Consider the following 25,464-nt stretch of genomic DNA (forward strand, 5'->3'; position numbering starts at 1 on the left):
CGCCGCTCGTTTAACAAAGCGAGATTAACGCGAGCACCGCGCTCGCCGTTCTCGGCCAGCACGCAGGGCTGCATGAAAGAACATCCTGAGAGATGAATACGCGGAGACATGCAGGCGGCCGCGACCATTGCAGCCCTGCGCTGAGGTGGCGTGAGCAGCAAGTGCATAAACACTGTAGCCTTTCGCTCAGCTCTGAGGAAGAGGAGCGCGTTGATGGAACAACAGTGACCCCTGCTGGAGGGAGCGTTTCTCGTCTCCCATAGGCTCCAGACGTGCCTTGAGAGAGAAAAAAAAAATCTCACAGACAGTTTGAACGGACAGACTTTAATGTTCTGAACAGCAAGGAGGATGACACAGGTCTGCTCAGAAGCTGTTTCCAGTGATCAGGGGGAGGGGACAGAGACCACACCCACCCTGCCACAGTCTCTTAGCTCCCTTAGTCTTCAGGAGGCAGAGCAGGGCTTCTGTCAGCGCCCTCAACGCTGGGCCAAACCACTGAGATGCAATACGGCTTCAGCTCCTCCTCCACCACGAAATCGGGGGCGTTGCTCATGAGGTCATGACCTCGGAAGGACTTGGGGAAGGCGATGACATCTCTGATGCTGGGAGAACCCACGATAATGGAGACCAGGCGGTCCAGGCCTGGAGAAGGAGAGCGAGGAGAGGAGTTAATGGGAACACCGGGAACGCTCGTGTTTGGAGCTGCGTTTCTCCAGCAGCTGCAGCAGGACTTTCGGACTCATTTCCGAAGGGCACACATGCGGCGTCTTGCTCGGCTCCTCCGACAGTCACAGCCCCGCCAAACAATCTCTGCTGGACAATCAGTTTTAGCTGGGAGCGTGACCAAAGACGGCCCACGTGACCAGATAACTTCAGAGAGCCTTTCAGTCATGGTGGCCCTGCTGTGATCTCATGGCTGCTCACTCAGCTCCCCCCCTCCCGACTGATGGATGTGTGGTGTGGGTGAGGAGCAGGTGACAGAGCAAGCTTACCTAACGCGATGCCCCCATGCGGAGGGGCTCCACACTCCAGAGCCTCCAGCAGATGTGTGAGGAGAACTACGTCCTCCTGTAACACAGGACACCGTGTTCAGGCTGAGGTGTCGGGGGAGGGGGCGGGTACTCAAGCTCCGACACGGCTCTCCGAGCGCCTTCGCACGGCCGTGACGGATCAGAACCGCACATAGCCAGCGGCCCACTTTAATGAGAATGTGAGACTAGCTTCACCAGACCTCTGTGCAGACCCACACACACACACAGAAAAATCACCATCACCTAGACTTTATGTTCCTTCTACCCACCTGCCAGCAACTAAACCCACAGTTAAAACCTTAAAAATAGCCTAGTGGGTTACCACGGCGACAGAGCTGCGAGCTGACTAAAGAGAGCGTTAAAGTGAGACAAGCACTCATGATGGAGTGCTGGAAAGCGCTGGAAGCGTCTGGCCGCCCGAGAGCCCGTGCGCACGCCCTCGCTTTCCTTCCTGACGGTGATACTTCACTTTGAGGACGTTCTGCAGGATGTAGCGCTGCTGGGCGGAGTTGTGTATGCGGATGGACCCTCCGCCCACCTCGCAGCCGTTCAGAACCAGGTCGTAGTGTTGCCCGCGCACCTGGGGGAGGGACACAGCGTTTCAGAGGGAGTAGCCACACAGAAGGAGTTCATGTGCAGAGCGCAGCACGGGACTGTCGCTGCCATTCTGGACGTATCCCTCCACTCAAAGTAGGTCATGATTACACCGAGTTCTTAAATGGAAAGGTCTGTGAAACCGTATAAGAATCATACAGACCGTACAGAATACCTCAGAACTAGCAAGCACTTTTCATACTCAAATTATAATAGTATCTGTATGTGTAAAAGATCTGTTTGAATCAAATATAAAAGTTGTAAGAATGTGAAAAAGAGAATATTTATCATCATTTATTTATATGTATTTACTTTAGTCACAGGAGCACAGCGTACAGTCCTGAATGTCCTGAAAGACACAGACCTTGTGGGGCTCTGAGTACAGCAGCGGGACGTCCTGGGGGACCGGGGCGGTGAAGGGGTGGTGGGCAGATTCCAGCTGCCCCGGGGCATCCTCTTTGGGCAAAAACAGGGGGAAGTCCACCACCCAGAGGAAGTGGAAGACGGCAGGATCGCGCACGCGCACGCCGTGACCCTCCAGCAGCTCGGCACACTGCAGTCTCAGTTTCCCCAGCAGGGGGCGCTGCAAGAGGGAAGCAAGGCAGCAGGAAGTCAATGGCAGCGGCTAAAACTCACGCCTGCCTCCACGACTTCAACAGCATTCCTGGAAATTCACGTAGAGTTCCAAGTCTCATCCAACACACCTGGTCTTGTCAATCGGTACCTTCTCGGGACCCTAAATCCTGGCTTGGGAATCTCACACAAGCAGGAAGAGAACTCGGCTGGGAGCCAGACCACAGTGACCACAGATTGGTGGCCACTGCTATGACAACAGTGAAGACAGAGATGCGATACACCATGTTCGGTAACTTTGCCTTCTCCTGATTTAGTGCCAGTCAGACATTTACACTGAGCGGCTTTGGACAGAACAGCTCAAACAGCAGAAAAATATTTGTACTGGAACATGCCCAGTAAAAATAGCTTCAGCCAAACCAAGCGCCGTATCCACATGTGTTATTACTGATTTCTGTTGTGATGCCATTTTAGCGATTTGGGAATTGGACTTTGAAATAATCACTGATGCTGATTCTGTTTACATAGTAATGGCATGTAGCTGAAACGTCACATAGCGCGCCAGAAACACCATGGGAAAATGCCACTATAAATACCCGCCCCTCAGAGCAAAGTGAGGTCATGTGACAAGAGCCATTAAATATCATTTCCAAACACACAAACGTTTCTTTGTGTGGCTTGAACTCAGCAAAAAATAAATAAATAATATTATTTATATTTATATATATATATATATATTTATATATATATATATATATATATATATATATATATATATATGAGAGACAACAGCAGGGAGAAAACAAAAAACAAAAAACGGCTCGCCAGCTCAGTGCAGGCCTTGTGCTCAGACATTAAAATTCTCCCTGCTGCCTCGGTTCAGAGAGTCTGCCACAGATGCCCGGCTGTCTCGCAGACCTGGGCACATGGTTGGTGTGTCCCCCGGCGCCAAGCACACCATCTGCACTGCCCGCGGCTACGAGGAAAACACCCCAAAGAAACAGGCCGTTTCCAAAGAAAAGTGATCAGACCACAGCAAGACTCACTTTCCAGCGAGACTTCACATGGAGCCGTCAGCCCTGGCTGGTGGGTGGATCTTTGAGATGACGGACAGGTAGTTGCTTGCAACAGGGCTGTTAAGCAGAAATGGGAGAGCTGAGACTAGGAGTCCCAATAGTTCGATCCCTAGCTACTCTAAACTGGCAAGTGTGCTACGTAGGGTCCCTCGTTCGCAAGTGTGCTACGTAGGGTCCCTCGTTCGCAAGTGTGCTACGTAGGGTCCCTCGTTCGCAAGTGTGCTACGTAGGGTCCCTCGTTCGCAAGTGTGCTACGTAGGGTCCCTCGTTCGCAAGTGTGCTACGTAGGGTCCCTCGTTCGCAAGTGTGCTACGTAGGGTCCCTCGTTCACAAGTTTCCTACGTAGGGTCCCTCGTTCACAAGTTTCCTACGTAGGGTCCCTCGTTCACAAGTCATTTCTGAAGTTCCGAGCCTCACTGAGGGGCATCTGCACCCGTTGAAAGGCTCAGCTGAACTGATCTGTTAAGTGGTAGTAGTTGAGAGCGCCTTTGAATCAGCACTAATATTCATACACAGTCTCCATCTCTTCATTAGCAGTTAGCATTTGTAGTCGAGCCTCTGCACTTGTTTCCAGATGATGTGTTTCTTTGACACCTAAAGAAGCATAGCATGGGAGCATAGCTGAGTGTGTGTGTGTGTGTGTGCGTGCCCACGTGTGTGTGTCTGTGTGTGTGCGGCGTGCGCCACTGCAGCGTCAGTCAGGCAATACACACCACCCGCTCGCGCGCTCCAGCGGTGAGGAGGAGCAGATCGCCAGCGTTGGCACGGGTCACACGCAGCAGCTGGTGGCGGGTCGTGGGCGCCAGCAGGCGACCGAGAGGAGACTTGAGCGAACCATCCTCCCTGACTACCATGGTGTCCACCTCCTACAACAGAGACATCAGACACAGCAAACACTTTAGACACCAAAGAGATATCAGACACGTCAGTCAGGGCAGAGATATCACAAAGAGCAGAGACATTAGGCAACAGAACTATCAGACACAGCACAGGCCACGTGCCTACGCACATACATGCACACAGACACACGCATACATAAACATTACATACAGAAACATAACTGAGCTATTCAAATGCACTCGATGAAGGTTGTTCAACCGAAATCTTAGCATTAGCGCAAAATGTTGGTTGGAAAACAGAAAAGCAAACATCTTTTCACTAATCCATAACTACCTCACTTTTTTGCGGAGAGAAACCGAAGGCAAGTGCGTTTTTTTGCTTGTTAACAAGCCAGCTGACATAAGTCTCAGAAATGAAATGCTACAGTAAGATCACTGAGTGACTCTCTTCAGACAGAATCGCCAGGGGCAACGCATGAGGAAACCACCAGAGTCCCACATCACGGCCTTACAGCCACAACATGCATCAGACACACGGTTAAGACTCTGCTTTTAACAGTCCTGTTTTATCTTCTCCTGATGACTTGAGGATTTGTGGTTTACCTTCTTCCAGTGATTCCAAGAAAAGAATGGAAAGAAAACGGATGCCGTTAAACAGTGTACTGGGAGAATTCCAATTACAACAGCGTCCGGATATGATACTGGATCTACTGCCAACTTGGTATACACAATATACCAACACTGTAATTCTGAGAGGGTTACTGTCACGCACACCACGCACTTGACAGGAATAGGATCCATTACACACCTACTCAAGTCTGAATCACTATTAAGAAAATATTGCTTAGTTCAATGTTGAAAAGCCTTTACTATGAGTTTAGAAAGATATTCCAGAATTCTCTCTTTCCCAAACAAACAGAGCCAAGGCTGGTCACACTTTGGGTCATGGGTCACGGTATAACTGAGAGAATATTGCATATGGAGACCCCCTCCCCAAATCAGGAGTCTGTCAGATAAACTGTCCAGGAATAACCCACTACAGTAGATATGACTCTGATTACGAGAACTCATGGGCTCGAACTCTGACACGCTTCAGTGAGCGTAGAGACCTTGAAAAGATGAAACAGATGGGTGAGATTAGGGCTTGGACTAAACCATGCGGGAAGGTGAATCTTTAATAGTGGACTTGGTACGAGCCACTCGCTCAGCGGTCCTAATGAAGCTCCCCCTCACCACCACCAACTCATTACCAAAAGACAATTATACAAGAGCAGAAATCACTTTCACCCATTAATTAATTATTCAAGAAAACAGGCTAAAATCACCATGGACTACAAATTACTGAAGCACATTTGTCATTTGAGTGTGAATTCATGTGTGTTTGTGTGTAACAGAGAGAGAGAAAAAGTGTGATTTATGGTTCCCTTTTCTAGCCTGTGGTATCCGTGGAGATGTAGCCCTGGAGTGTGGTCTACCCTTGCCTCAGGGTAAGTATGCAACTCCTGACGCGTTTACCATGCCATCATCCCGCCTTATGGATTACCTTTCGGATAAATATTTCATGAGGGCTGTCTGTTTCTCTGGTGCTTCGTGCATCTTAAGTGCTGTGAGGTTGCTGTAACTGAGAAGGAGAGGAAGAGAAAGGGGGAGAGAGAGAGAGGGAGAGATGGAGGATAGAAGAGCACAGGAAGGCAGAGAGAAAGAGGGAGAGAGAGGGAGTGAAGGAGTAAGAGAGAAGGAGAGAGAGGGAGGGAGGGAGGGAGGGAGGGAGGGAGCAAGAGAGAGAAGGAGAGGAGAGAGAGAGAGAGCGAGAAAGAGAGAGAGCGAGAGAGGGAGGGAGTGAAGGAGTAAGAGAGAAGGAGAGAGAGCACAAGAGGGTGAGAGAGAGGGAGTGAAGGAGTGGGGGAGCAAGAGAGAGAAGGAGAGAGAGTGTGAAGGAGTAAGAGAGAAGGAGAGAGAGAGAGGGAGAGAGAGAAGGAGAGAGAGGGAGTGAAGGAGTAAAAGAGAGAAGGAGAGAGAGAGAGGGAGTGAAGGAGCAAGAGAGAGGAGAGAGCGCAAGAGGGTGAGAGAGAGGGAGTGAAGCAGTGGGGGAGCAAGAGAGAGAGAGAGAGAGAGAGAGAGAGAGTGAAGGAGTAAGAAGGAGAGAGAGAGAGAGAGAGAGAGCGCGTGAGGGAGGGAGGTGAGTAATCTTGCCTGGGTAAACTGAGTCTGGGCCGTGTTTTTCAGTGACTCCATGTCTTTGCCCTTCAAATGTTTCTGAAAATGCAAACACAACATGCAAATCAGATTCACCCAATGTTCTCGTGTTATATGTTCATGTTTCATTTACAAAACGCACGATGGTATGCAAATACATGTATGCAGCCTAACAGAATTAATTTACAATGGCACTTAACTCTATAAACGTCCTTGAGTGATTTACAAAAAAGTGGTGCTGGAAAAATGCTGTAAATATGTAAAAAGAGTTTAAAAATATAATATACAGTCATATTTTTAAAGAAATGTATTACATTATAGTAATACATCTGACATATAATATATAATATAATAGACAAATTAATTAAATAAAAGTTTTCCAAGCCTATAAAAAAGGAGGAATACTCTGTGAGAGAAACTTCTAGGTCCTCATCACTCTCTGTCCTTCATTTGAGGCTTTTCAGGACCGTGCGGTCAGGACAGTGCGGCCCCAGCTTCAAGACCTCCACAGTGAAGCAGGACGGCACAGCTAAACAGTGTTCAGCAGCCCGGCCTGGCGCATGACTCGGCGTTTGAGGACAGGGAGAGAGTGGGGGGGCTCTCTCATCTTCCACTTACAGATCCTTCCGGAACACGGATGGCCTGGACACAGCCGTGTGATTGGGTGACGGCGTCCCTCATCCAGCCAATCCGCGTGTCCTGGAATATCTCCGTGACATCTGTGAGCTACACATGCAGGAAAGAGAAGTGCCTTGTCACTCGTCCCGCAGTGTGATGTCTGAACACTTGTCAGACACGAAGGGACACATCTGTTCATCTGTTCGGCATCATGGGCACTTTAACGCAGTCAAGTAACGCACAAGTATCATTTTCTAATCCCAATCCAGATCTTTACAATACAGAAGCCTGCAATACACAACTAAAAAAACCTCCTGGTGTGTGTCAGAACGACACCAGTGTGTTTTTAACGCGCGGTTATGAGCGGAATATTCTGTAGTATTTCGTGGACAGGGTCTAGGACTCAGTGTGTTTACCTTCATTCCAAACCTGGTGTCAGGTTTGTCCACACCGTAGTCCTGCATGGCCTGCTCGTACGTCACGCACGGGAAGGGAGTAGTGACGAATCCCTTCTCTTCGGGCCAGGAGTACTGCAGCAAGCCCTCGACCAGAGCTCGGATCCCACCCTGCTCCACGAACGACATCTCGATGTCCACCTGTGTGCGCACACAGGACGCATTGAGGTCGGGGGCGGGGCCTAGAGTGCACCAGTTTCAACGTCCCCCTTCTTACCTGTGTGAACTCAGGCTGCCGGTCAGGCTTGGAGCCTTCATCTCTGTAGCAGCGGGCCAACTGAAAGTATCTGGGATTACAGCACACAGACACGCGTGTTAAACTTCCATAACCTGTATACGGCAGCTCATATTGAATCCAAACACGTGAATGGTGCCTTTGACGTCAAACGCCAAGTCGCTCGGGTTATCGGTGCCGATGGAGCAGGACGGTTCTCACCGATCCAGACCGGCCACCATCAGGAGCTGTTTGAACTGCTGTGGGCTCTGCGGCAAACAGTAAAACTTCCCGGCTTCTCTGCTTGGCACCAAGAATTCTCTGGCCCCCTGAGAGATGGACAAGGACAGCCGTATGTGTGTATGCGCACCGCAATGTCGACAAAAAAAACAGAGGGAAAAAAAAACCAAAACTTCCTCCGTGCCATAAAGGTAAATAAAAGAACCAGAATCCTGGCATAAGTCACACTACAAAAATCCAGGCCAGAAACAACTGTAAATTCATATTTAAAAGAACTGGATATATTTGGAGATAAATATATATATATAAAAAAACTGTACACTCAGCAAGACTATAGTCTGAATAAATACATGTACACAGCTGAACTGCTCCAACTGTAGCAGAAAGATCAATAACACACGTTATCTGTCCTTTCAGAGTGAATTTGGACAGAGTGAATGGTGAGACATACCCCAGGAGTTCGTTTAAACAGGGTGGGGGTCTCCACATCCACAAATCCTGAAGGAAAACACACTCGTTACACACCACGCGTTATAAAGCCAGCGGTGACTCAGGCACAGACGGCTGCGTTTCGTTGTACCATGCTGATAGCAGAGGTACTCCCTCATCTTCATCACAAGGCGCGAGCGCAGGCGTAGGTTGGCCTGCATCTGTGGCGAGCGAAGGTCCAGGTACCTGTACTGCATCCGCATAGCTTCAGACTTCTGTCAAGAGCAAATGGAAAAAACAGGCTTCACCTTCCACAATCCCCTCCCACAAAATACAAAGACCCGTGCGTACGCTGTAATCCCCTCCCACAAACTACAATGCAACAAGTTTTGATTTTTCAATAATTATCTGTGGCTAAGGACTACAGAAACTACTTCATACTGTGGTATGAGAACTGGACTTTCTTTTGTTTAAATTTTTTTTTTTTTTTTAAAGTCTGAGCCTTGTCTTGCCATGTTGAATGTCACCTTTAATTAGGACTGTTGGCACAACCTCCAAATGAAAATTTATATATATATATATATATATATATATATATATATATATATATATATATATATATATATATATATATATATATATATATATTACACACACATAATGCAATAATGCATAATAATGATAAAACACTGAAAACTAATAGTCCATAACAGTAAAAGGATATAAACAATGCTCTAAGGATGATCAGACATGTGCTCCTTTGTAAATCTGCTCAAACTTGCCTTGACAAAGTCTTTGATTTCAAACGGCAGAGTCCGGCAGGTGTTCAGCACCTCCACGCTCTCAGCACACACTTCTATTTCTCCTGTAGGCATGTTCTGAAATTCAAGAAAACTCACATATATTACAGCCTCTTTCAAACGAACCATTATGCTACAGAATGCTGAAAGCGAGTCCCTGTATTACATCTGTGTTTATGATGAAAACCACTGAAAGCATTCTTATCAAATATTGCACTTCCCAATGTTTAATTTTATTTATGATCAGTTCCGTTTCCGCACACAGCTGTGTGTTCTGCTGGAACTGTGATTGGTGCGACACAAACTCTTGAAACGTGCAGCTGCACTCATACCACACAAATATCTGTGTGAGAGTTCAGTGGATGAGCGCCGTTGTATTTATTATTTTCTCAAACAGCTTAATACTGTGCAGACGCCATACTACCAACGGCACAACACATGAATTTGCTAAGGGTCGATTCTGACTCTAAGACTGAGCAGGTCTAACGCTGACCACACCAGACCTTGTTCTCCTGGCCCTCTGGACGACGCTTGACTCTTCCCTTGACCATGAGGACCGATTCCACCGACAGGCCACAGAATGTGTTCCTCAGTTCATGCTTGGACTAAAGTAGGAGTGACATAACACAGGGAGTCTAGACCAAGACACAGAGAGACTTCACACACAGGAATCAGTCATCAGATGTGACAGATTTTACATTCAGTAATCAGTCATTAAACGTGCCGGATCTGACCTTCAGTACTCAGTCATCAAATGTGACAGATCTGATGTTCAGTAAAATGGAAGTTTAGAGGATTGTGTTACTACCTCATCATGTGGGACAAGAACTTGTACCAATCCACTGAAGTCTCTCAGAATCACAAACAGATCCTGTCTGGTTTATTGGAAAAATAAATAAAAGTAATTAATGGGAACTTTGCTGAATGCTATCAAACTGTACGTCATGCTTGAACATTATTAAACAGTAACAAATTCCACCTCAAGTACTGCACCCAGCCGCATAACGTAACCTCCTCTCCGATGTGCCTGGAACATAATTCTCCACAGGTGTGACTTCGTGTGGACAACCTGCTGGGACCTTTACAGAAGACGACATTAATACTTCCATTCTGAATCAGACTGGTACTTCTACTGTTATGTCTTCGTGTCGGTGTTACCTGCGGGGACTGGCGTGCGGGTAGTGGAGAACCGACAGGACTGGGACAAAGATGGAACACCCAGCTGTGGAGCAGTGTGTGCTGTTCCCTGCAGCGCTGTCCTGACACGCGTTACTAGGCGCAGACATCTGAGTGCATGGCGTGTCCTCAGCAGTGTGCATCTACCCGCCATGCTGGAAAGGTCTTGCTTTAAAAGGCCCCTGGAGCCCAACACACCTGGAAAGGGCCGCGCAGGTGCCACACACCTGTGTCCTTATACCGCAGAGCTCAACGTAGACAGCAGAACGAGGTGTACTGTTCGGGTGTACTGTTTCCGAAGTATTTGATCATATTTAGAAAAACAATAACGACATAGTGGACGTGTAAGCGGAGAAATGCCCCGCAGCTGTTTAATTAAAGCTGTTCCCAACACTTTGTTTGAATTAAAGCTGTCTAGAGCACACCGCCTTCACGGAACATCCGCATGGAGCATGTCGCTCCCAGACACAGCTGGGAGAACTCGTATATCATCGACCGTGAATCGTTACAAGAAGCGCCAGCAGATGCCGGAGCAGGTCAGTCAAGTACGTAAATGATGTACAATATATGACGAAATTAAAGCTCCGTGTGAAATATGTTCGCTGGCGAAATGAGATCCGGATTCATTGTCTTGTCATATTTGATTAGTCGTCCTGCCTCTTTGCATGATGGGAAAGCGGGACGTTCAAATCCTCGCGTGCCTTGCTCGCGGTTGTCGTCGGTCATGGAAGCGCGCGGCAGGTAGCGCTCTCGCGCTGTTTATTTGTTCGCAGTCTGGTCAGATATAACGCGTAATGTAGTCAAACATAACGTGTAATTCAGCTGTAGTTTCACACATACGCGCTTTAGTTTTATGATGTCCGTGTGCTCGGCTGAAACTTGCGTTAGCCGCTAGGCTAACTAACGCCTCAAAAGCGGGCTAGCGTTAGCTAGCGAGCTAACGGCTAGTGAACGCTACAGCAACAACGGTTTATGGGTTGAGAGGACTTCAGGCTGTGTGGTTTTTATCAGCTCTTCAAGTTGAGATGATGGCCTGGATGAGTAAACCCTCGTTGTTGTAGCTCGGTATCTACTCTTAAGGTGTGGTGGTGTTGGCGAGGTGCCCTGCTGCCGTGGCCAGGGGAGGCGGACAGATTTAACCAACCTCACTGTTTTTGTTCAACATTTACAGCGCAGCGGCCTCCTCCGCGAACAGAGCTGTTAGACCAAGAAGCAGGAGCTATGGCAGAAGCTGTGTGGAGCCGCCATCTCTGTTCTGGCAAACGCCAGGCCGCCTAACAGCTCTCGGGCAGCGGACCCCAACCGCCCGAGGGGCTGCCAAGGCGTACAATATTACAGTAAGAATGTACAGTTTATTTACAGTTTAAAATGTTGGGTTTTTGTTTTTGGTACAACCTGGTATTTGCATGGCAGTGTCCTCTGATTTTTAAAACCTTGTTCTTCACAGAATAAAGTTGACCCGGAGCAAGTGGCTCTTTTGGTCCAGAACGAATGGAAGCTATCGTACGTCACCCCACTGTACCGATTTCAGTACACAAAGCTGAAATTGTACTCCAGACACCTGGCAGCTTTCATCCTGGCGGAGAAACAGCAGGGCGTTGCCGTCGAAGTGGGGATGGAAGCAGGTTTCAGGGTCACGTTCTCTGCCGTCTTCGGCTTGGCAGAGAAGGAGGAGGACGCAGAGACTGTTTTCATTCAGGTGAGTTACTATCCGAAACTACAGTAGGCATTTCACTTTAAATGTCTGGTGTACTCACTCGCATCATGTTGAACAGGTGTTTCTATCTCTTCCCTGTGCGATTTATTTCAGATATATTCCAAACCCATGTTTGCAGCAGACACTCCGAAGATGGTGTGGCGTGGCTGGCTTACCTGTGTCAACGGTGACCCGGAGTACCTGAGATCGCTGCCCCCCGACTTCGTGAGCCTCCCGTTGTTCTGCAGCAACGGGTCCGAATACCTCACAGCTCGCGTCAAGTCCTGGTTTGGTCGGACGTTTGACTGCAGCTTTGGCTCGCTGTGCCTGAGTTCCGCCACTCTAAACTGGCTTGCTGCCTTGTGGACAGGCTGTCACCCCACCTGTGACATTGGGTACCTGAAGTTGTACTGGAGCATGCCCACCCAGCCCACCCTGGACGTGGAGTATACGGTAAACCCGCACGACGCCTGGGAGCTGTGGAACAGTATTTGCGCACAGGACGGAGCGGAGGACATGGTCAGTGTTGAGGAGGTCCAGCGTTTCATGGCTGGGCTGGAGACCCATCTCTTCAGACACTTTAAGATCTATCTGTCGGCTGGGTCACTGGTGAAGGTCTCCACCGCCCTTGGCTCGGCACATCAGGACGGGAAAATCAAGGTACGCGTCGTCTGTTGTACATTTAGCACCAAATAAGAATTCAGTGGTGCCGAAACAGTGGCTTAGCCAGCCAGGGTTAGATTTAAAGTGTGGGGATTAGATTTAAAGTGTAAAAAAATCTGAACCTAACCCACTCATTTTGGTCGGTTCTTGTGGGAGATACAGATATGGGTGAAGTGGCCTCTCACACTTGTCTTCTTTCAGATCGGCAGCAGTGACTACATCACCACCTTACTGACACTGCTCACAGAATGTGCCCTCCTGAAAACACCTGTGTAAGTGCTGTTGTACTGAGTCACATCTGTAGGGAACTTTCTAACTGTGTATCGTGTGGTAATATCCCCCTTACATTTGTCTGTCAGTGAACTTCATATGGTCCTTAATGAGCAGAAACAAAACAATATTGCATGAGTGCATCATGACAGGATTATGCTTTTGTGATGTTTTTTTTTTTTTTTAAGTACACTTTCAGACATGATGGGGTTGAGTTCCCTTAATGTATTTTTGCTGTCATTTGGTCAAATCTAAATAAATGTATGCTTAGCCTTTAATGTTCCAAGTAGAAAGGGCTGGCAACCTATTGTTTTAATTAAAATTGTCAGACATTGTCACATTACATTAAAGTTCTTAATTCCTTGTTAGGGTGTGGTAACTCTGACTCCCAGGTACATGAACCTGCTTCCTGACTTTCCTCTTTAGATATGCAATATTGGACATGAATTGTTTCATATACCATTATCAATAGAGCAATTTTTGCCCCTCTTTGAGTGAAACAGACACAAGCAGTTCAAAAGATCAAAATGCATAACTTTTTTTTTTAATTTATTTAGTAAATCTCAACATTTAGATGCAAAGTTTGCAGGTCAGAACAGGACACCGTTTGTTCATGTATCAGAAACTATTACCCTAGGGGCCATAGCTTATGAACGCCATCCACATTAAAAACATAACCCACCATTGGTATTTTATGATTACGTGTCACTGTGTTTAAAACAGAACAGTTAGTGAACATCCTCAGCACTCCTTCCAGGATAAAGTGCACATTCCTACCACATGGATGTGAATAGTGCCGAAATGCTCAAAACCTCTTCAGAAAATGATATGGTGGACATCACATGGGTCTACGGTAGCTCACCCTGTCCCAGACCAGGTCTGCAGGGACAGAAGCAATACAAACAGGATGGAAGTGTGGACAAGGGCAGCGCCTGGCTGAGGGCACCCCCTGTCTGCTACTGTTGGTACTGCGAGATAAATACCCGCCACTGGCTGGAAGAACCATCCCCACTGTTCTCCCCTCCATGTTCTTCCAGAGGTGGCCTTGCTGCTGACCAGACAGACGAGCCCTCGCTGCGAGCTGGGTACAGCCACCTTGCAGCGGAAAGCGGAGACTCTTTTGCACAGCATAAAGAGGACCGGTTAAAACGTGGTTGGTTCGTTTCCCAAACACGGAGCTGCTTTATTAAAACTAAAACCAGATCGAAGCAGGGAGTTTATAAATCCAAAATAACCGCTAATGTCGGAAATCCAGCGTGACATTGTTCGTGTAAACTACCTCTCTAGCACCACCAACGTCTCCGGGGGGGTGAAGCAGCAGGTGGGACAACACAGAAAAACAGCAATCAACAAAATGGGGGGAAAAAAAACATCACAGTGCATCCAATTCATAGGATTAAAACAATTCAAACACTCTAGCACTCGTATTTAGGTAGGGCTGTGATGCACATTAGCTTCACTTTACCGTGATGAGTCACGCAATTCAGAAGTCTCACACATACATCTGCCGCCTGCCTTTCCGAGCAGCTTCATGTCTCGTGAACGGAAACTGGCCTTCCGCTCGGGGGCAGGTCCTGTGCGGAGGACCTCAGACTGTAGCCCTGCGGTGGACCGTCGTCAGTTGGCAGCTGGAGATCCTTGGCGTTGTGACCTCAGTGGCTTGAGATGAAATAGTCTTGCGCGTGTAGTCTTTTCTGTCCTCTTGCACATGAATCAAAGTCTCAATGAGAGGCACAAGCTATGTGAAAGCATCTAGGGTGCGGGGTACCAGAGGAGGGGGTGCTGGGGGTATTACCATATATGTGATTCACAGTGAGTCATTTTTATTACCCCAACCCCTCCTCCCAATCTCCTGTAGTTCATGCCACCGTAGAGCCTTGGAGAGGCGGGGAGAGAAACCGATTAGTTATTGATCTCAGCTGACAAAGTTATGGTGTGTAACGTTGATCAGACTGCATGTGATTACCTCCACGTGTTGGCGTCTGGGTCGTACACTTCTATTGTCTTCAGGTATGTAGTGCCGTCAAAACCCCCCACTGCCATCAACTGGCCGTTCACCACAGCCAAGCCGACCTGGAGCACAAGACGCAGACATTTAGCAGCAGCTCTGCCTACACGCAGAGCTCACGAGCGCGTTACGAGCCCGCCAGGCTCCTACCCCGCTCCGCCTGGACGTCATGGCAACCACGGGTGACCACTGGTTGGTCCGAGGGTTATATCTCTCGGCACTGCTGAGCTCGGTGGTGTCGTCGCGGCCGCCCACAGAGTAGATCATGTCCTGGTAGACGGCACAGCCCAGGTGCTTGCGTCGGGTGCCCATGGGTGCCACCGTGTGCCAGCGGTTCTCCTGCGGGTTGTACCTCTCCACTGCAGACAGGGGGTGCTATAAGTCAGTCCAGTCTTCACATAGCCTGCTTTCTCTGAGCCTGTGACAACTGCCGTTAAAAGCCAAAGGCGTGCAGGCCTGGTCGTGTTCCCGTGTGTGTGGTGTGTGTGTACGCGCATACATTTACCGTAATGGAGTTAACCCACTTAATAGGTAAGAGCATAGTCATCTCACTTGCGCAGTTGAGGAGTGGAAGCAGCTTTCAAACATGGAGAATTTTGTTTTTACAGTAAACACTACACACATTAATGGTTTAATGAAATCCAAATCATAATGAAAATAACTGCCATAGGCCTTCAGACACAAATTAAATGTTTAAAGTGTCTCCACTTATTTCCTGCTCATAAGTCATAGAAACAATTGCTACACTATATAACATTTACTGTATTTTATGGAGTCCTGTAAAAACACGCCTTCTGTAATTGCCAGCGATAACCGTGGCTTCATAAACAGCCGACGGGGGCGGCGGTGCATCTGACGCGAGCTGTACCAGTGTTTAAAGGAGAAGTGCCGTCCGAGCCTCCGACGGCATAGAGGAACCCGCCCAGCACAGCCACGGCCACACCCAGACGTCGCGTGCTCATGGATGCCACGCGCGTCCACTTGTTCTCCTTCGGGTCGTATCTGTCCAACACACACACACACACACACACACACACAGACACGCGCGTTACCTTCGTCACAGACACCAAGCACCTGCACAGATGGGCATGGCTAAACCCTGCTAGTTTGGACACACTTCACATATGTACACATTATGTATTCTGTAAAAGTATGCATGTGTCGTATGGGCATTTTTGTAAATAAATCCAATCATTTTGCTCTACCGACCTTTCTACTATGTTGAGACATGAGACACCATCCTGGCCACCCACTGCATACAAATAACCACCCAACACAGCCACACCCACACTGGTCCTGCATGTACTGGTGGGAGCCACATCACTGCTCCACTGGTTAGTCTTGGGATCGTACCTGAGGGTGACCACCAGAGGGCAGCACTTAGTTTCCCAATATACACAAGAACATGAAATTCTCAGGGATTGAGGCCACTTCTGGTACTGTAGTAAAGACTCAAATACTACTACCACTAATAATAACAACAACAACAACAACAATAATTAAAATTAAAATAGCACAATACTTTTTACATCCAGTCCACTTGATACAGAACCTAAAAGGAGTAATAAATAATTTTTTCCAATGATTCTTTACTTTATGAAACAGCCATTATACTGGCACCTAGTGGCCTGGATGTTTGAGATTCTCTGTACTAAATCTGTTTTTAACATGGCCGTCTCTGTGCAGGGAACATTTTCTATGGAGTATAAACTGGTTCATCTGGGGACAAAGCAATCTGATAATTTACCTCATATGAGATGCACTTTACAGAAAACGTGATTAAAAATGATCACTTTCATGAATGTAGTTTGTTATTTTTTTTAGTGGCAACCGCTTGATGTGTTGAAGGTAAATCCTTCAAACTCTGCCCTTGTGAGGTTGATCTTGTACCTCCATTCAGCCTCACGCGAAGGTGAGACACACCTCACCTCTCCACACTGTTCAGGTAAGAGGAGCCGTCGTGGCCTCCGACGGCGTAGAGCAGGTCGTCGAGGACGCTGACGCCCACGCCACACCGGCGCTTACTCATGGAGGCCACCATCCGCCACTCGTTGGTCTGGGGATCGTATCGCTCCACACTGGAGATGGCATCACCGCTGCACCATCCGCCTACTGAGGAGCGCACACACACAAAGATCACATACCAGTGTTTCCCACACACCTATTTGTGTCGGCCCGCCACAATATCAATTTTATCTTACTTTTGGTTTACTATTTCTCACTTCATGCAGAGCTGTACATGACGACCCCCCCCCCCACACACACACATCAGTGAACTTGTAGGTAAACAGTCCCTCCTCTGTGCACACACTCTATAAAAACATAACTCGTGTTGGAGGAGGCACATTTGAGTTCTCTAATAAGTGAGCATGTCCGAACACGACGCTGTTACAGCAGAGCCCTTCAGTTCAGTAATTAGAGGTTCGGTATGCTGCGTACTGCCCCTGGTGGGCGGCTAGCCACCTACCGGCAAACAGGACCTCACCGCAGCGGATAGGCTTCCGGGGCCGTGTGCGAGGACCCTGCATTAGGGGGCGTTCTTGAGGGAGGAGCAGGTAATTCTTTGCCTCGTCCACCAGGTCCCTGCAGAGCAACAGGACACTCTCGGTCAACAAACCGGACGTCCCCATGATGTCCCCGTTTCCATGAGCCAGCGTGATGAAGATGAGGGGCCGAACGCGTACACACCTGCACTCCTCGTCACTCTTGATGAGGGGGTCGGAGCCCACCGTGCCCACCAGGAACTTGGGGCTCAGGAGAGGGAGACGCACATGCTGCAGGACCTACACGTGCAGAGGGGAAAATCCAAAGCGCGCACACACACACACACACACACACACACACACACACACACACACACACACACACACACACACACACACACACGTCTAGTACAGCCACTGTGGACCCTGAAATCCCAGCTAACGCATTCTCCTGCGCTAATGGAAAGACTCCATTATACGCTGTTTGTTTATGTCCAGAACCTCTGGATGAACCAGCTGCTTTAATTAATTAATTTAAATAAATTACAACAATATCAATAAATAGAACATAATAAACAGAAGTAGCAGGAAGTTTGACACAATGTTCACCCTCTCTCTACACTAGCAGTCACACATTGTGGTGGAGCTCCCGCTAAGTGGAGCACCTAGCAGTGGAGGTACAGGGTGGAGGAACAGGGTGGAGGTACAGGGTGGAGGTACAGGGTGGAGGAACAGGGTGGAGGAACAGGGTGGAGGTACAGGGTGGAGGAACAGGGTGGAGGTACAGGGTGGAGGAACAGGGTGGAGGAACAGGGTGGAGGAACAGGGTGGAGGAACAGGGTGGAGGTACAGGGTGGAGGAACAGGGTGGAGGTACAGGGTGGAGGAACAGGGTGGAGGAACAGGGTGGAGGTACAGGGTGGAGGTACAGGGTGGAGGAACAGGGTGGAGGAACAGGGTGGAGGAACAGGGTGGAGGTACAGGGTGGAGGAACAGGGTGGAGGTACAGGGTGGAGGTACAGGGTGGAGGAACAGGGTGGAGGTACAGGGTGGAGGTACAGGGTGGAGGCGTGGACGGAACCTGCGGGAGCTGCGGTCGCCGCTCCTGGATGCTGTACTTGACCCAGGCCATGACCGCGTTGAACACCTGCTCCTCACTGCGCACATTCAGCTCGTCACTCGAAATGATGTCTATCAGCTGATTGGCTGGGAGCAGCATGAACTCTTCACTCTCCATCACCTGGGGGTGGAGTTCAGTGAAAGGGGAGGGGTTAGTCCAACTCAACAGATACTTACATTAGATGAGAGTTATAGAGTCTCACATATACTAACATACATCAGATAAGAGCTACATTCTCACATATACTAACATTACTCCCTCTTTCTGCAATATAACTTTCACAATGTTTTTTTTTTGTACAAGTGACAGAAATGACACGTTTTTAAACTTTCCTGTACTTTGAGTGAAACTAATAAACTGAGGGGTCAGAGGAGGGCTGACCGGATCGGTAGTGGTGAGGGAGTCAGACTGGGAAAAGAGGGCATTTAAACTCCTCCCTCGGGGTAAAAATAACCCCGCGCTCTCGGAGAACGGGAGACATGTTCTACAGTTCATTACCCGTCCGAAACATGACTCTCCCTGACCTTTAGCAGCAGCGATACAAACTGCGGGAAGGGTCAATCTCAGTTCTTCGCTGACAGAGTTGTACAACATCAACACAACCGAGCGCTGTGTCTAAGCTCTTGTACCTGATGATCACCAGGCATTCATAAGAGGGGAAAAGCAATAGCAAGCAGACAGACAGTGCTTAAAGACAGAGAGAGAGAGAGAGAGAGAGAGAGAGAGAGGGAGAAGGAGAGAGAGAGAGAGAGAGAGAGTGTGTTTACACAAAGACAGAAGGAGAAAGGGGGGGAGAGAGAGAGAGAGAGAGAGGGAGAGAGAGAGGGAGGGAGAAGGAGAGAGAGAAGGAGAGAGAGAGAGGGAGGGAAGGAGAAGGAGAGAGAGAGTGTGTTTACACAAAGACAGAAGGAGAAAGGGGGGGGAGAGAGAGAGAGAGTGTGAGTGTACACAAAGACAGAAGGCGAAAGAGACACTACATAAATACAGAAGGAGAGAGAGGGAGAAAGAGCGCGTGTACATAAAGTAATTTGCAAGACAATGTGAATAAAATCTCCAAGAAAATTAAATAAACAAACAAACAAACTGGACAGCACACTGCTCAGAAAGGAACTCCTTCCAGAGGTCCTGAAGAGCCAGAGCTCGGCACCATGGCAGATCCCAGTGGAGGAGTTTGACGTGGAGCCTCTCACCTCCTGGAAGTTGTGCTGGGTGAACTTGTCTGCGATGCGCAGCAGCTCCCGGCACGAGTGTGTGTCGGCGAAGGCCCGTATGCCCAGGCAGTTGGAGGGGTCCAGCTGACGCTTCAGGAACTCGCAGCACGCCTCCTGGATCTCAGCCAGCTGCAGGAGGCAGGCGGCCGGCAGGAGCGTCTGCACGTTGCTTTCCTCTACCGTCACCTGCAACCACCCGCACACCTGCTGTGAGCCCCTCCCACAAGCCCAACCACTACTGAAGCAGGAAGGATAATGGAATAATCAATAAAGAAATATTATTTACAAATACATTTGTCTTGGTTTAACCTTAAATAAAGCCTTCCAAAGATCACTCTGCTTTTTCCTAAATGTTTTCCTTCACCCAAACCGACTATCAAGGCTCACAGGAAACCTGTAAACTCAACCCTCTCCCACTCGGGCTCGGTGGTGGCAGACCTGCGAGGTGTAGGCGAAGTCGATGAGCAGCTCCATGGCGCGCTCGTCAATGTCGCGGATGACGACCTCGGTCTGGCGGCTCTCGGCCAGCTCCCCCGTGAACATGGCTCTGAAGTAGGGGCTGCACGCCGACAGGATGACGCGGTGCGCGTAGATCTTCTTCGCGCCCACCACCAGCACCACGTCGCACAGCTCACGGTGCTTCCTCAGCAGGTTGATCACCTCCAGCGTCTGCCGCGGGTGCTTGTCCGAGACATAGGGCATGCGCGCGGGCTGAGGCACGCCCTCCGGCAGCTTGTTAGGGTCGCCCAGGGTGCAGCGGGTGGTGATGTCCATTCCGGCGGTGTCCAAACGCACGCTGGCACCCCTGAGAGTGCAGCAGAAGCCAGAGGATTAAAAGCTGAGGACTAATTAACCAAGTGATGAAAACAGGAAGGAACATATGCTGAGAATGTGGGAAGCACCATCACATCACAACTGCTGCCTCTTTGATGCCCTTAAAAAAGCTACTTAAGAAAACAAGCAGAAAACCAACCATCTTCACCCACGATGGCATTACGAGGAAGGAGTAGCATAAAAACAGAACTAAAAACAAAACATGCAGGTCTAGATGGAGTACTTTCAAGAGTTAGTCAATAACAACCAAAAGCTCTTTTCTTTCTGAAGTTAAGAAGTAGGGTGTAGCCTACAAAAATGAAACACTGGAAACAAGGAAACTCAGCAATGTTCCTCCTGGATCCTAAATAATAGTGAAGTATTACTTAATTTCCAGACAAATTGGGTTTGTTTGGAAAGCAGGCAAAACAAACCATGCTCTTCGGATAGATCATCTCTCCAGGAGACGTCTCCAAGGACCACAGGCTCTCAACTACCACAGTGTGCCAAAATCATCCAACGTTAGTGCACATGTCTCCAACATAACCAACGCACAGCACAGCTGAGGGCACATGCCTTCTGCGCATTTCAGAATGTAACATTTATTTGTTTGCAAATAATGATAGCGCAAAGAGATGTTTCAAACAAAAAAGCACTGACAGTGGTGCTCTAGTGTGCACTGTGCTAAAACTAAAACTAACTGGATAACGTCCAACCTCCCTTAATCCTGCTGTCATGAGGCATTGCGCATCAACAGAGGCTGCGTAGCTAAACGATGCATCTAAATTATGAAGACTTAAAACGGTAAAGTAATCATCATTAAAACGCCACTGCATGTAAACCTAAAAGCAAGGACGCTGCCTGAGAAGGACTGGAAAACCTTAGGCCTAACTGGGAGAATTTATGAGACAGGAGATACCTGTTCCTACCTGAGACACCTCACCAGCTGAAGAACCGAACGAGTGGTTCTCCATTGCTCGTCATCACATAGTCCAGTCCAGACAGATTACATAAGATGTTAGTGCATATAAACTACCGTAGTTAGATTATGCACTAACACCTTGTGTAGTTAGATTATGGTAGTTTGTACGCACTAACTCCTTATCTAGTTAGATTATGGTAGTTTATATGCACTAACACTATCTAGTTCGATTATGGCAGTTTATATGGGCTAACACCTTAGGTAGTTCGATTATGGCAGTTTATATGGGCTAACACCTTAGGTAGTTCGATTATGGCAGTTTATATGGGCTAACACCTTAGGTAGTTCGATTATGGCAGTTTATATGGGCTAACACCTTAGGTAGTTCGATTATGGCAGTTTATATGGGCTAACACCTTAGGTAGTTCGATTATGGCAGTTTATATGGGCTAACACCTTATCTAGTTCGATTATGGTAGTTTATATGGGCTAACACCTTAGGTAGTTCGATTATGGCAGTTTATATGGGCCAACACCTTATCTAGTTCGATTATGGTAGTTTATATGGGCTAAATATTTAACCTAGCGAGATACCCACCGTAGTTGAGTGCAGGTGTTTTTATATCAGGTTATCTTAACTATCTCTAGCCAGCTAACTACTGACATCTGGAAGCCGAACCACAGCTTGTTACCTACCACTGGCTCATTAGAATAGTAACAGCTGAGGGGAGAGAGGAGAGTGAGGGGAGTGAGGGGAGACTGAAAGCTGAGGGGAGAGAGGAGAGTGAAGAGAGTGAGGGGAGTGAGGGGAGACTGAAAGCTGAGGGGAGAGAGGAGAGTGAGGGGAGTGAGGGGAGACTGAAAGCTGAGGGGAGAGAGGAGAGTGAGGGGAGTGAGGAGAGACTGAAAGCTGAGGGGAGAGAGGAGAGTGAGGGGAGTGAGGGGAGACTGAAAGCTGAGGGGAGAGAGGAGAGTGAGGGGAGTGAGGGGAGACTGAAAGCTGAGGGGAGAGAGGAGAGTGAGGGGAGTGAGGGGAGACTGAAAGCTGAGGGGAGAGAGGAGGCGACAGCTCGGTTAGCTAAAGCTAACGTATCCTGCAATAGCGAGTAAACCAGCTTGGCTCCTGCTGTCCTAGTTGATCTACAATCATATAACGCCTCTACGTCACCGAGCCTGTGCTGTACCTTATTTGTCCATTCAAACAGTCCAGGGTCGTATTTCGGTCGTATTCCGGTCGTATTTCTGTCGTATTTTGGTCGTCAGCAGAGAGAGAACTGGAGTTAGCACTCGTAATCACGACAGGACTGTGAACTCAACTACCCTATCGTATTTCCAAAATGGTCGCCAAAAAGAATACATTTCAAAATAAAAGTTATTAAAATAGGTCTTTACTGAATGACGGAAATACGTTCCCCCTCCCATTAAAAAAACACTTTTTGCTTTTGACTGTATCACCATTATCCGAAATTTCTGTAGGATTTAAATTACAAGTATTTTCCAAGTCGAAAGAAATCCAAGGAATTCTTTTTAACTTATTTCAGCCACTTTATAGAGTTCATAGCTTTGTGCCTTATATTTCTAGGCTAGTTTCATTCAATTTGTTTTGCACTTTAAACAAACCTTTTTAAATCTGTTTTATGACAGGACCATGTTTCTCGCGGTGCGAGATGTTTCATAATTACCGTGTTTAGCGACGCTGATTAACCGATTCGTACCGTTTCAGTAGCTCACAGTTCTGAGAACGTTCAGGCCTCTTTGGCGCCACCTGGTGTGTAAAGTTAGAACAACAATCTTGTCTTTCAGGTATGGTGTGACTTTTGTTTCAACATCGTTTGAGATATATATGAAGTATAGAATATTGTATGTGCATTGCTATGTAAATAATGATGAAAATTCTATGGTATGGTACTTTATTTCCAATGTGGGCCAATATAATAAAATATGAAACAAAAAAATAGGATAATTGTTAATTTTGACAAATATAAATTTAATTTACAAAAATGCTGTTCACTAGCTTTTTAAAGAATGACATCAAACAACTCATATAGTTTCTTTACTTCTTTGTCCAGCATGTGTGGTGTAGACACTTTATTATTATTATTGTGATTATTATTATTATTATTATTATTTACATGTATATAGCACCTTTCTCAGACTCAAGGACTCACATTTGTTCTGTTTTTGTTGACACAGTGTATACTTTGTGCTTACTATAATTTCTTTGTCACGTATGCATGGTGTGTGTGTGTGTGTGTGTGTGTGTGTGTGTGTGTGTGTGTGTGTGTGTGTGTGTGTGAATCTGAATTACACTCTGTGCCTGCATTCTTCCATCCCTCAATGGAATGTTTACAGAGCAGTTTACAAGCTCAGCAATGTGTGCACTCCCTCTCTCTATCCCTCTCTCTCTCCCTCTCTCCCCCACCTTCTCATTCTCTCATTCTCTCATTCTCTCATTCTCTCTCCCTGCTCCCAAGCCTCTTGTAAGGATATCTTATTCAGCCCTTTGTGGGATGTTTGAGTGTGTGTGGTTGGCCCCCGAGCACTACTATAGGACACAGTGTCTCAGTCAGGATTGGAGGGGAAACAGTGTTGTATGGAGGAGCCCCTCCCACCCTAGCACACACGTCAGCCTATCGGCACGGCAACCAACACTATTTCATTTACAGTAAACTGCATCTTTGCAGCTCCTCAGCTCACTGTGCATAAAGCCCTGCTTTTGTTCAGGGTGGTCCAACGCAAAAGACCTGGTGCAGTGGGGAATTTACATATGGGGCATTTACACAGACTGAAGAGTCCCCACAGTCCTGCAGGAGAAGCCACGTGTGCCGTGAAACCCACAGACACGTGAACACGTACAAACACGGACACGTGAACACACACTGACACGTGAACACGTACAAACACGCACATGTGAACACATACAAACATGGACACGTGTGGGTAAGCAGATGGAAGCAGACAACCTGAAATACCGTAGTGCACTCATATGGGACTTGGTCCTTTCTGTTTTGTGACTGTGACCCCCCCCCCCACTCCCCAACACACACACACACACACGCACACACACACACACACACACACATGCACTTGACCCTGCCTCATTTTACACACGCAAAACCAGTGGAGCCATTTTCATCTGAGTACATCTCCTCAGCCTCACTTGGGTGGATATCTGTGTGTTTTTTGTGTAAACTTTTTCCCCCCCCCCACCAATCCACTCCACCCCCCCCTCCTGGGAAAACAGCGACAACAAATTAGCTTTCTTTTATGTCACGGCCTAAAGACGACACTTGGACAGGCCCGAGATTGTCCTCCCGGGTTCCCATGAACCTTACTAACCTTCCCTTTCAGTGCCAAAGGAAGCAGCCTTTGTGCCAGCACCTGTTTCTGTGCAAATTGGTAAAGTGATGGCTTTGTTAGGCATTGCCCTGGCAACCAGGAGAAAAGAGCAGGGGGAGGAGGAGGTGTTGGGCGGGGGTGCGGGCCAGGAGAGGGGGCTTGTGCTCAACCTTAAGGCTCCACACCAAGGGCAGGGGGACCAGCCATTCTCCTGCCATACAAGGGTAAGGGCTAACCACGACCCGCTCGCTTTCCCAGGAGTTTATCAAATTCCAAATACTGCCCACCGTCTGAGACATGAAGATGTTTTTTAGTTGCAGTGGTTCTTAAAGATTGTTTGTTTGTTTGTTTGTTTGTTTGTTTATTTTAGGTACATGCGTTCCGGAGAATGTAGGTCTGTACCAATGCCAGCTATACTAATTACACCGGACTCAGAGCAGCGCCCTCTTGTGGTAAGTAACACAGTAACACCCTCACGTTCGTGAGAAAGGAGGAGTTTAGTGTACGTAAGGAGTGTGCGTGGTGACATCACGCGGTCTAAACTCCTCCCCCTCCTTAATCCACTCCCTTCAGGGTGAAATGCAGCATCCCGGTCCCTTTATCACAGTACTGCGGCTTAAATGTGAATCGCGTATGTCAGATGGGAGAAAATGAAGCCTGACTCAGATTTGTGTTGAATTTACAAACATCGAGGGCAGA

At 47.9% G+C, this 25,464-nt stretch overlaps 3 protein-coding genes and 1 long non-coding RNA gene across 7 annotated transcripts in view; 2 read left to right on the plus strand and 2 right to left on the minus strand.

Moving 5' to 3' along the window:
* Window positions 1–308: 308 nt before the first annotated feature.
* On the minus strand, window positions 309–10,768 carry dars2 (aspartyl-tRNA synthetase 2, mitochondrial). 2 transcript variants are annotated; one of them, XM_027030256.3, is made up of 17 exons: window positions 10,224–10,768; window positions 10,045–10,144; window positions 9,874–9,940; window positions 9,569–9,670; window positions 9,048–9,143; window positions 8,417–8,540; window positions 8,288–8,334; window positions 7,819–7,925; window positions 7,600–7,669; window positions 7,344–7,523; window positions 6,928–7,035; window positions 6,307–6,369; window positions 3,988–4,140; window positions 1,990–2,208; window positions 1,501–1,611; window positions 993–1,068; window positions 309–642 (listed from the first exon to the last, which is right to left on the minus strand). In XM_027030256.3, exons 1-17 carry the CDS (start codon window positions 10,393–10,395, stop codon window positions 437–439), a joined length of 2,001 nt encoding a protein of 666 aa, XP_026886057.3. In that variant the 5' UTR covers window positions 10,396–10,768; the 3' UTR covers window positions 309–436. The 2 variants fall into 2 exon arrangements, with proteins under 2 accessions (XP_026886057.3, XP_081559292.1); XM_081703166.1 differs by lacking the exons at window positions 10,045–10,144; window positions 10,224–10,768 and having other exon boundaries at window positions 9,569–9,700; window positions 9,874–9,921.
* Window positions 10,769–10,899: 131 nt separating this feature from the next.
* cenpl (centromere protein L) lies at window positions 10,900–13,256 on the plus strand. The gene is made up of 5 exons (XM_027030259.3): window positions 10,900–10,982; window positions 11,413–11,578; window positions 11,689–11,940; window positions 12,052–12,597; window positions 12,802–13,256. Exons 1-5 carry the CDS (start codon window positions 10,966–10,968, stop codon window positions 12,874–12,876), a joined length of 1,056 nt encoding a protein of 351 aa, XP_026886060.3. The 5' UTR covers window positions 10,900–10,965; the 3' UTR covers window positions 12,877–13,256.
* A 142-nt stretch (window positions 13,257–13,398) lies between these two features.
* Window positions 13,399–22,763, minus strand: klhl20 (kelch-like family member 20). 2 transcript variants are annotated; one of them, XM_027030260.3, is made up of 12 exons: window positions 22,611–22,763; window positions 20,130–20,496; window positions 19,671–19,877; window positions 18,442–18,600; window positions 17,567–17,661; window positions 17,346–17,461; window positions 16,807–16,990; window positions 16,088–16,231; window positions 15,747–15,880; window positions 15,029–15,237; window positions 14,837–14,943; window positions 13,399–14,746 (listed from the first exon to the last, which is right to left on the minus strand). In XM_027030260.3, the coding sequence occupies exons 2-12, from the start codon at window positions 20,463–20,465 to the stop codon at window positions 14,662–14,664; spliced, it is 1,776 nt and encodes a 591-aa protein (XP_026886061.1). In that variant the 5' UTR covers window positions 20,466–20,496; window positions 22,611–22,763; the 3' UTR covers window positions 13,399–14,661. The 2 variants fall into 2 exon arrangements, 1 of the variants encoding a protein (XP_026886061.1); XR_014118797.1 differs by lacking the exon at window positions 15,029–15,237.
* Window positions 20,503–25,464, plus strand: part of LOC113590214 (uncharacterized) — a 9,707-nt gene continuing 4,745 nt past the window's right edge. Inside the window, exons 1-2 of one of the 2 annotated variants that reach the window (XR_014118798.1) lie at window positions 20,503–21,025; window positions 25,136–25,217. This is a non-coding gene — a long non-coding RNA (uncharacterized LOC113590214). Of the gene's footprint in view, window positions 21,026–24,912; window positions 24,990–25,135; window positions 25,218–25,464 lie in introns of those variants that run through there. The other variant, XR_004777107.2, reaches the window with a different exon arrangement.

Source organism: Electrophorus electricus, chromosome 20, assembly GCF_041902795.1.
Source record: "Electrophorus electricus isolate QZ-2024a chromosome 20, ASM4190279v1, whole genome shotgun sequence".
Taxonomy (NCBI): Eukaryota; Metazoa; Chordata; class Actinopteri; order Gymnotiformes; family Gymnotidae; genus Electrophorus; species Electrophorus electricus.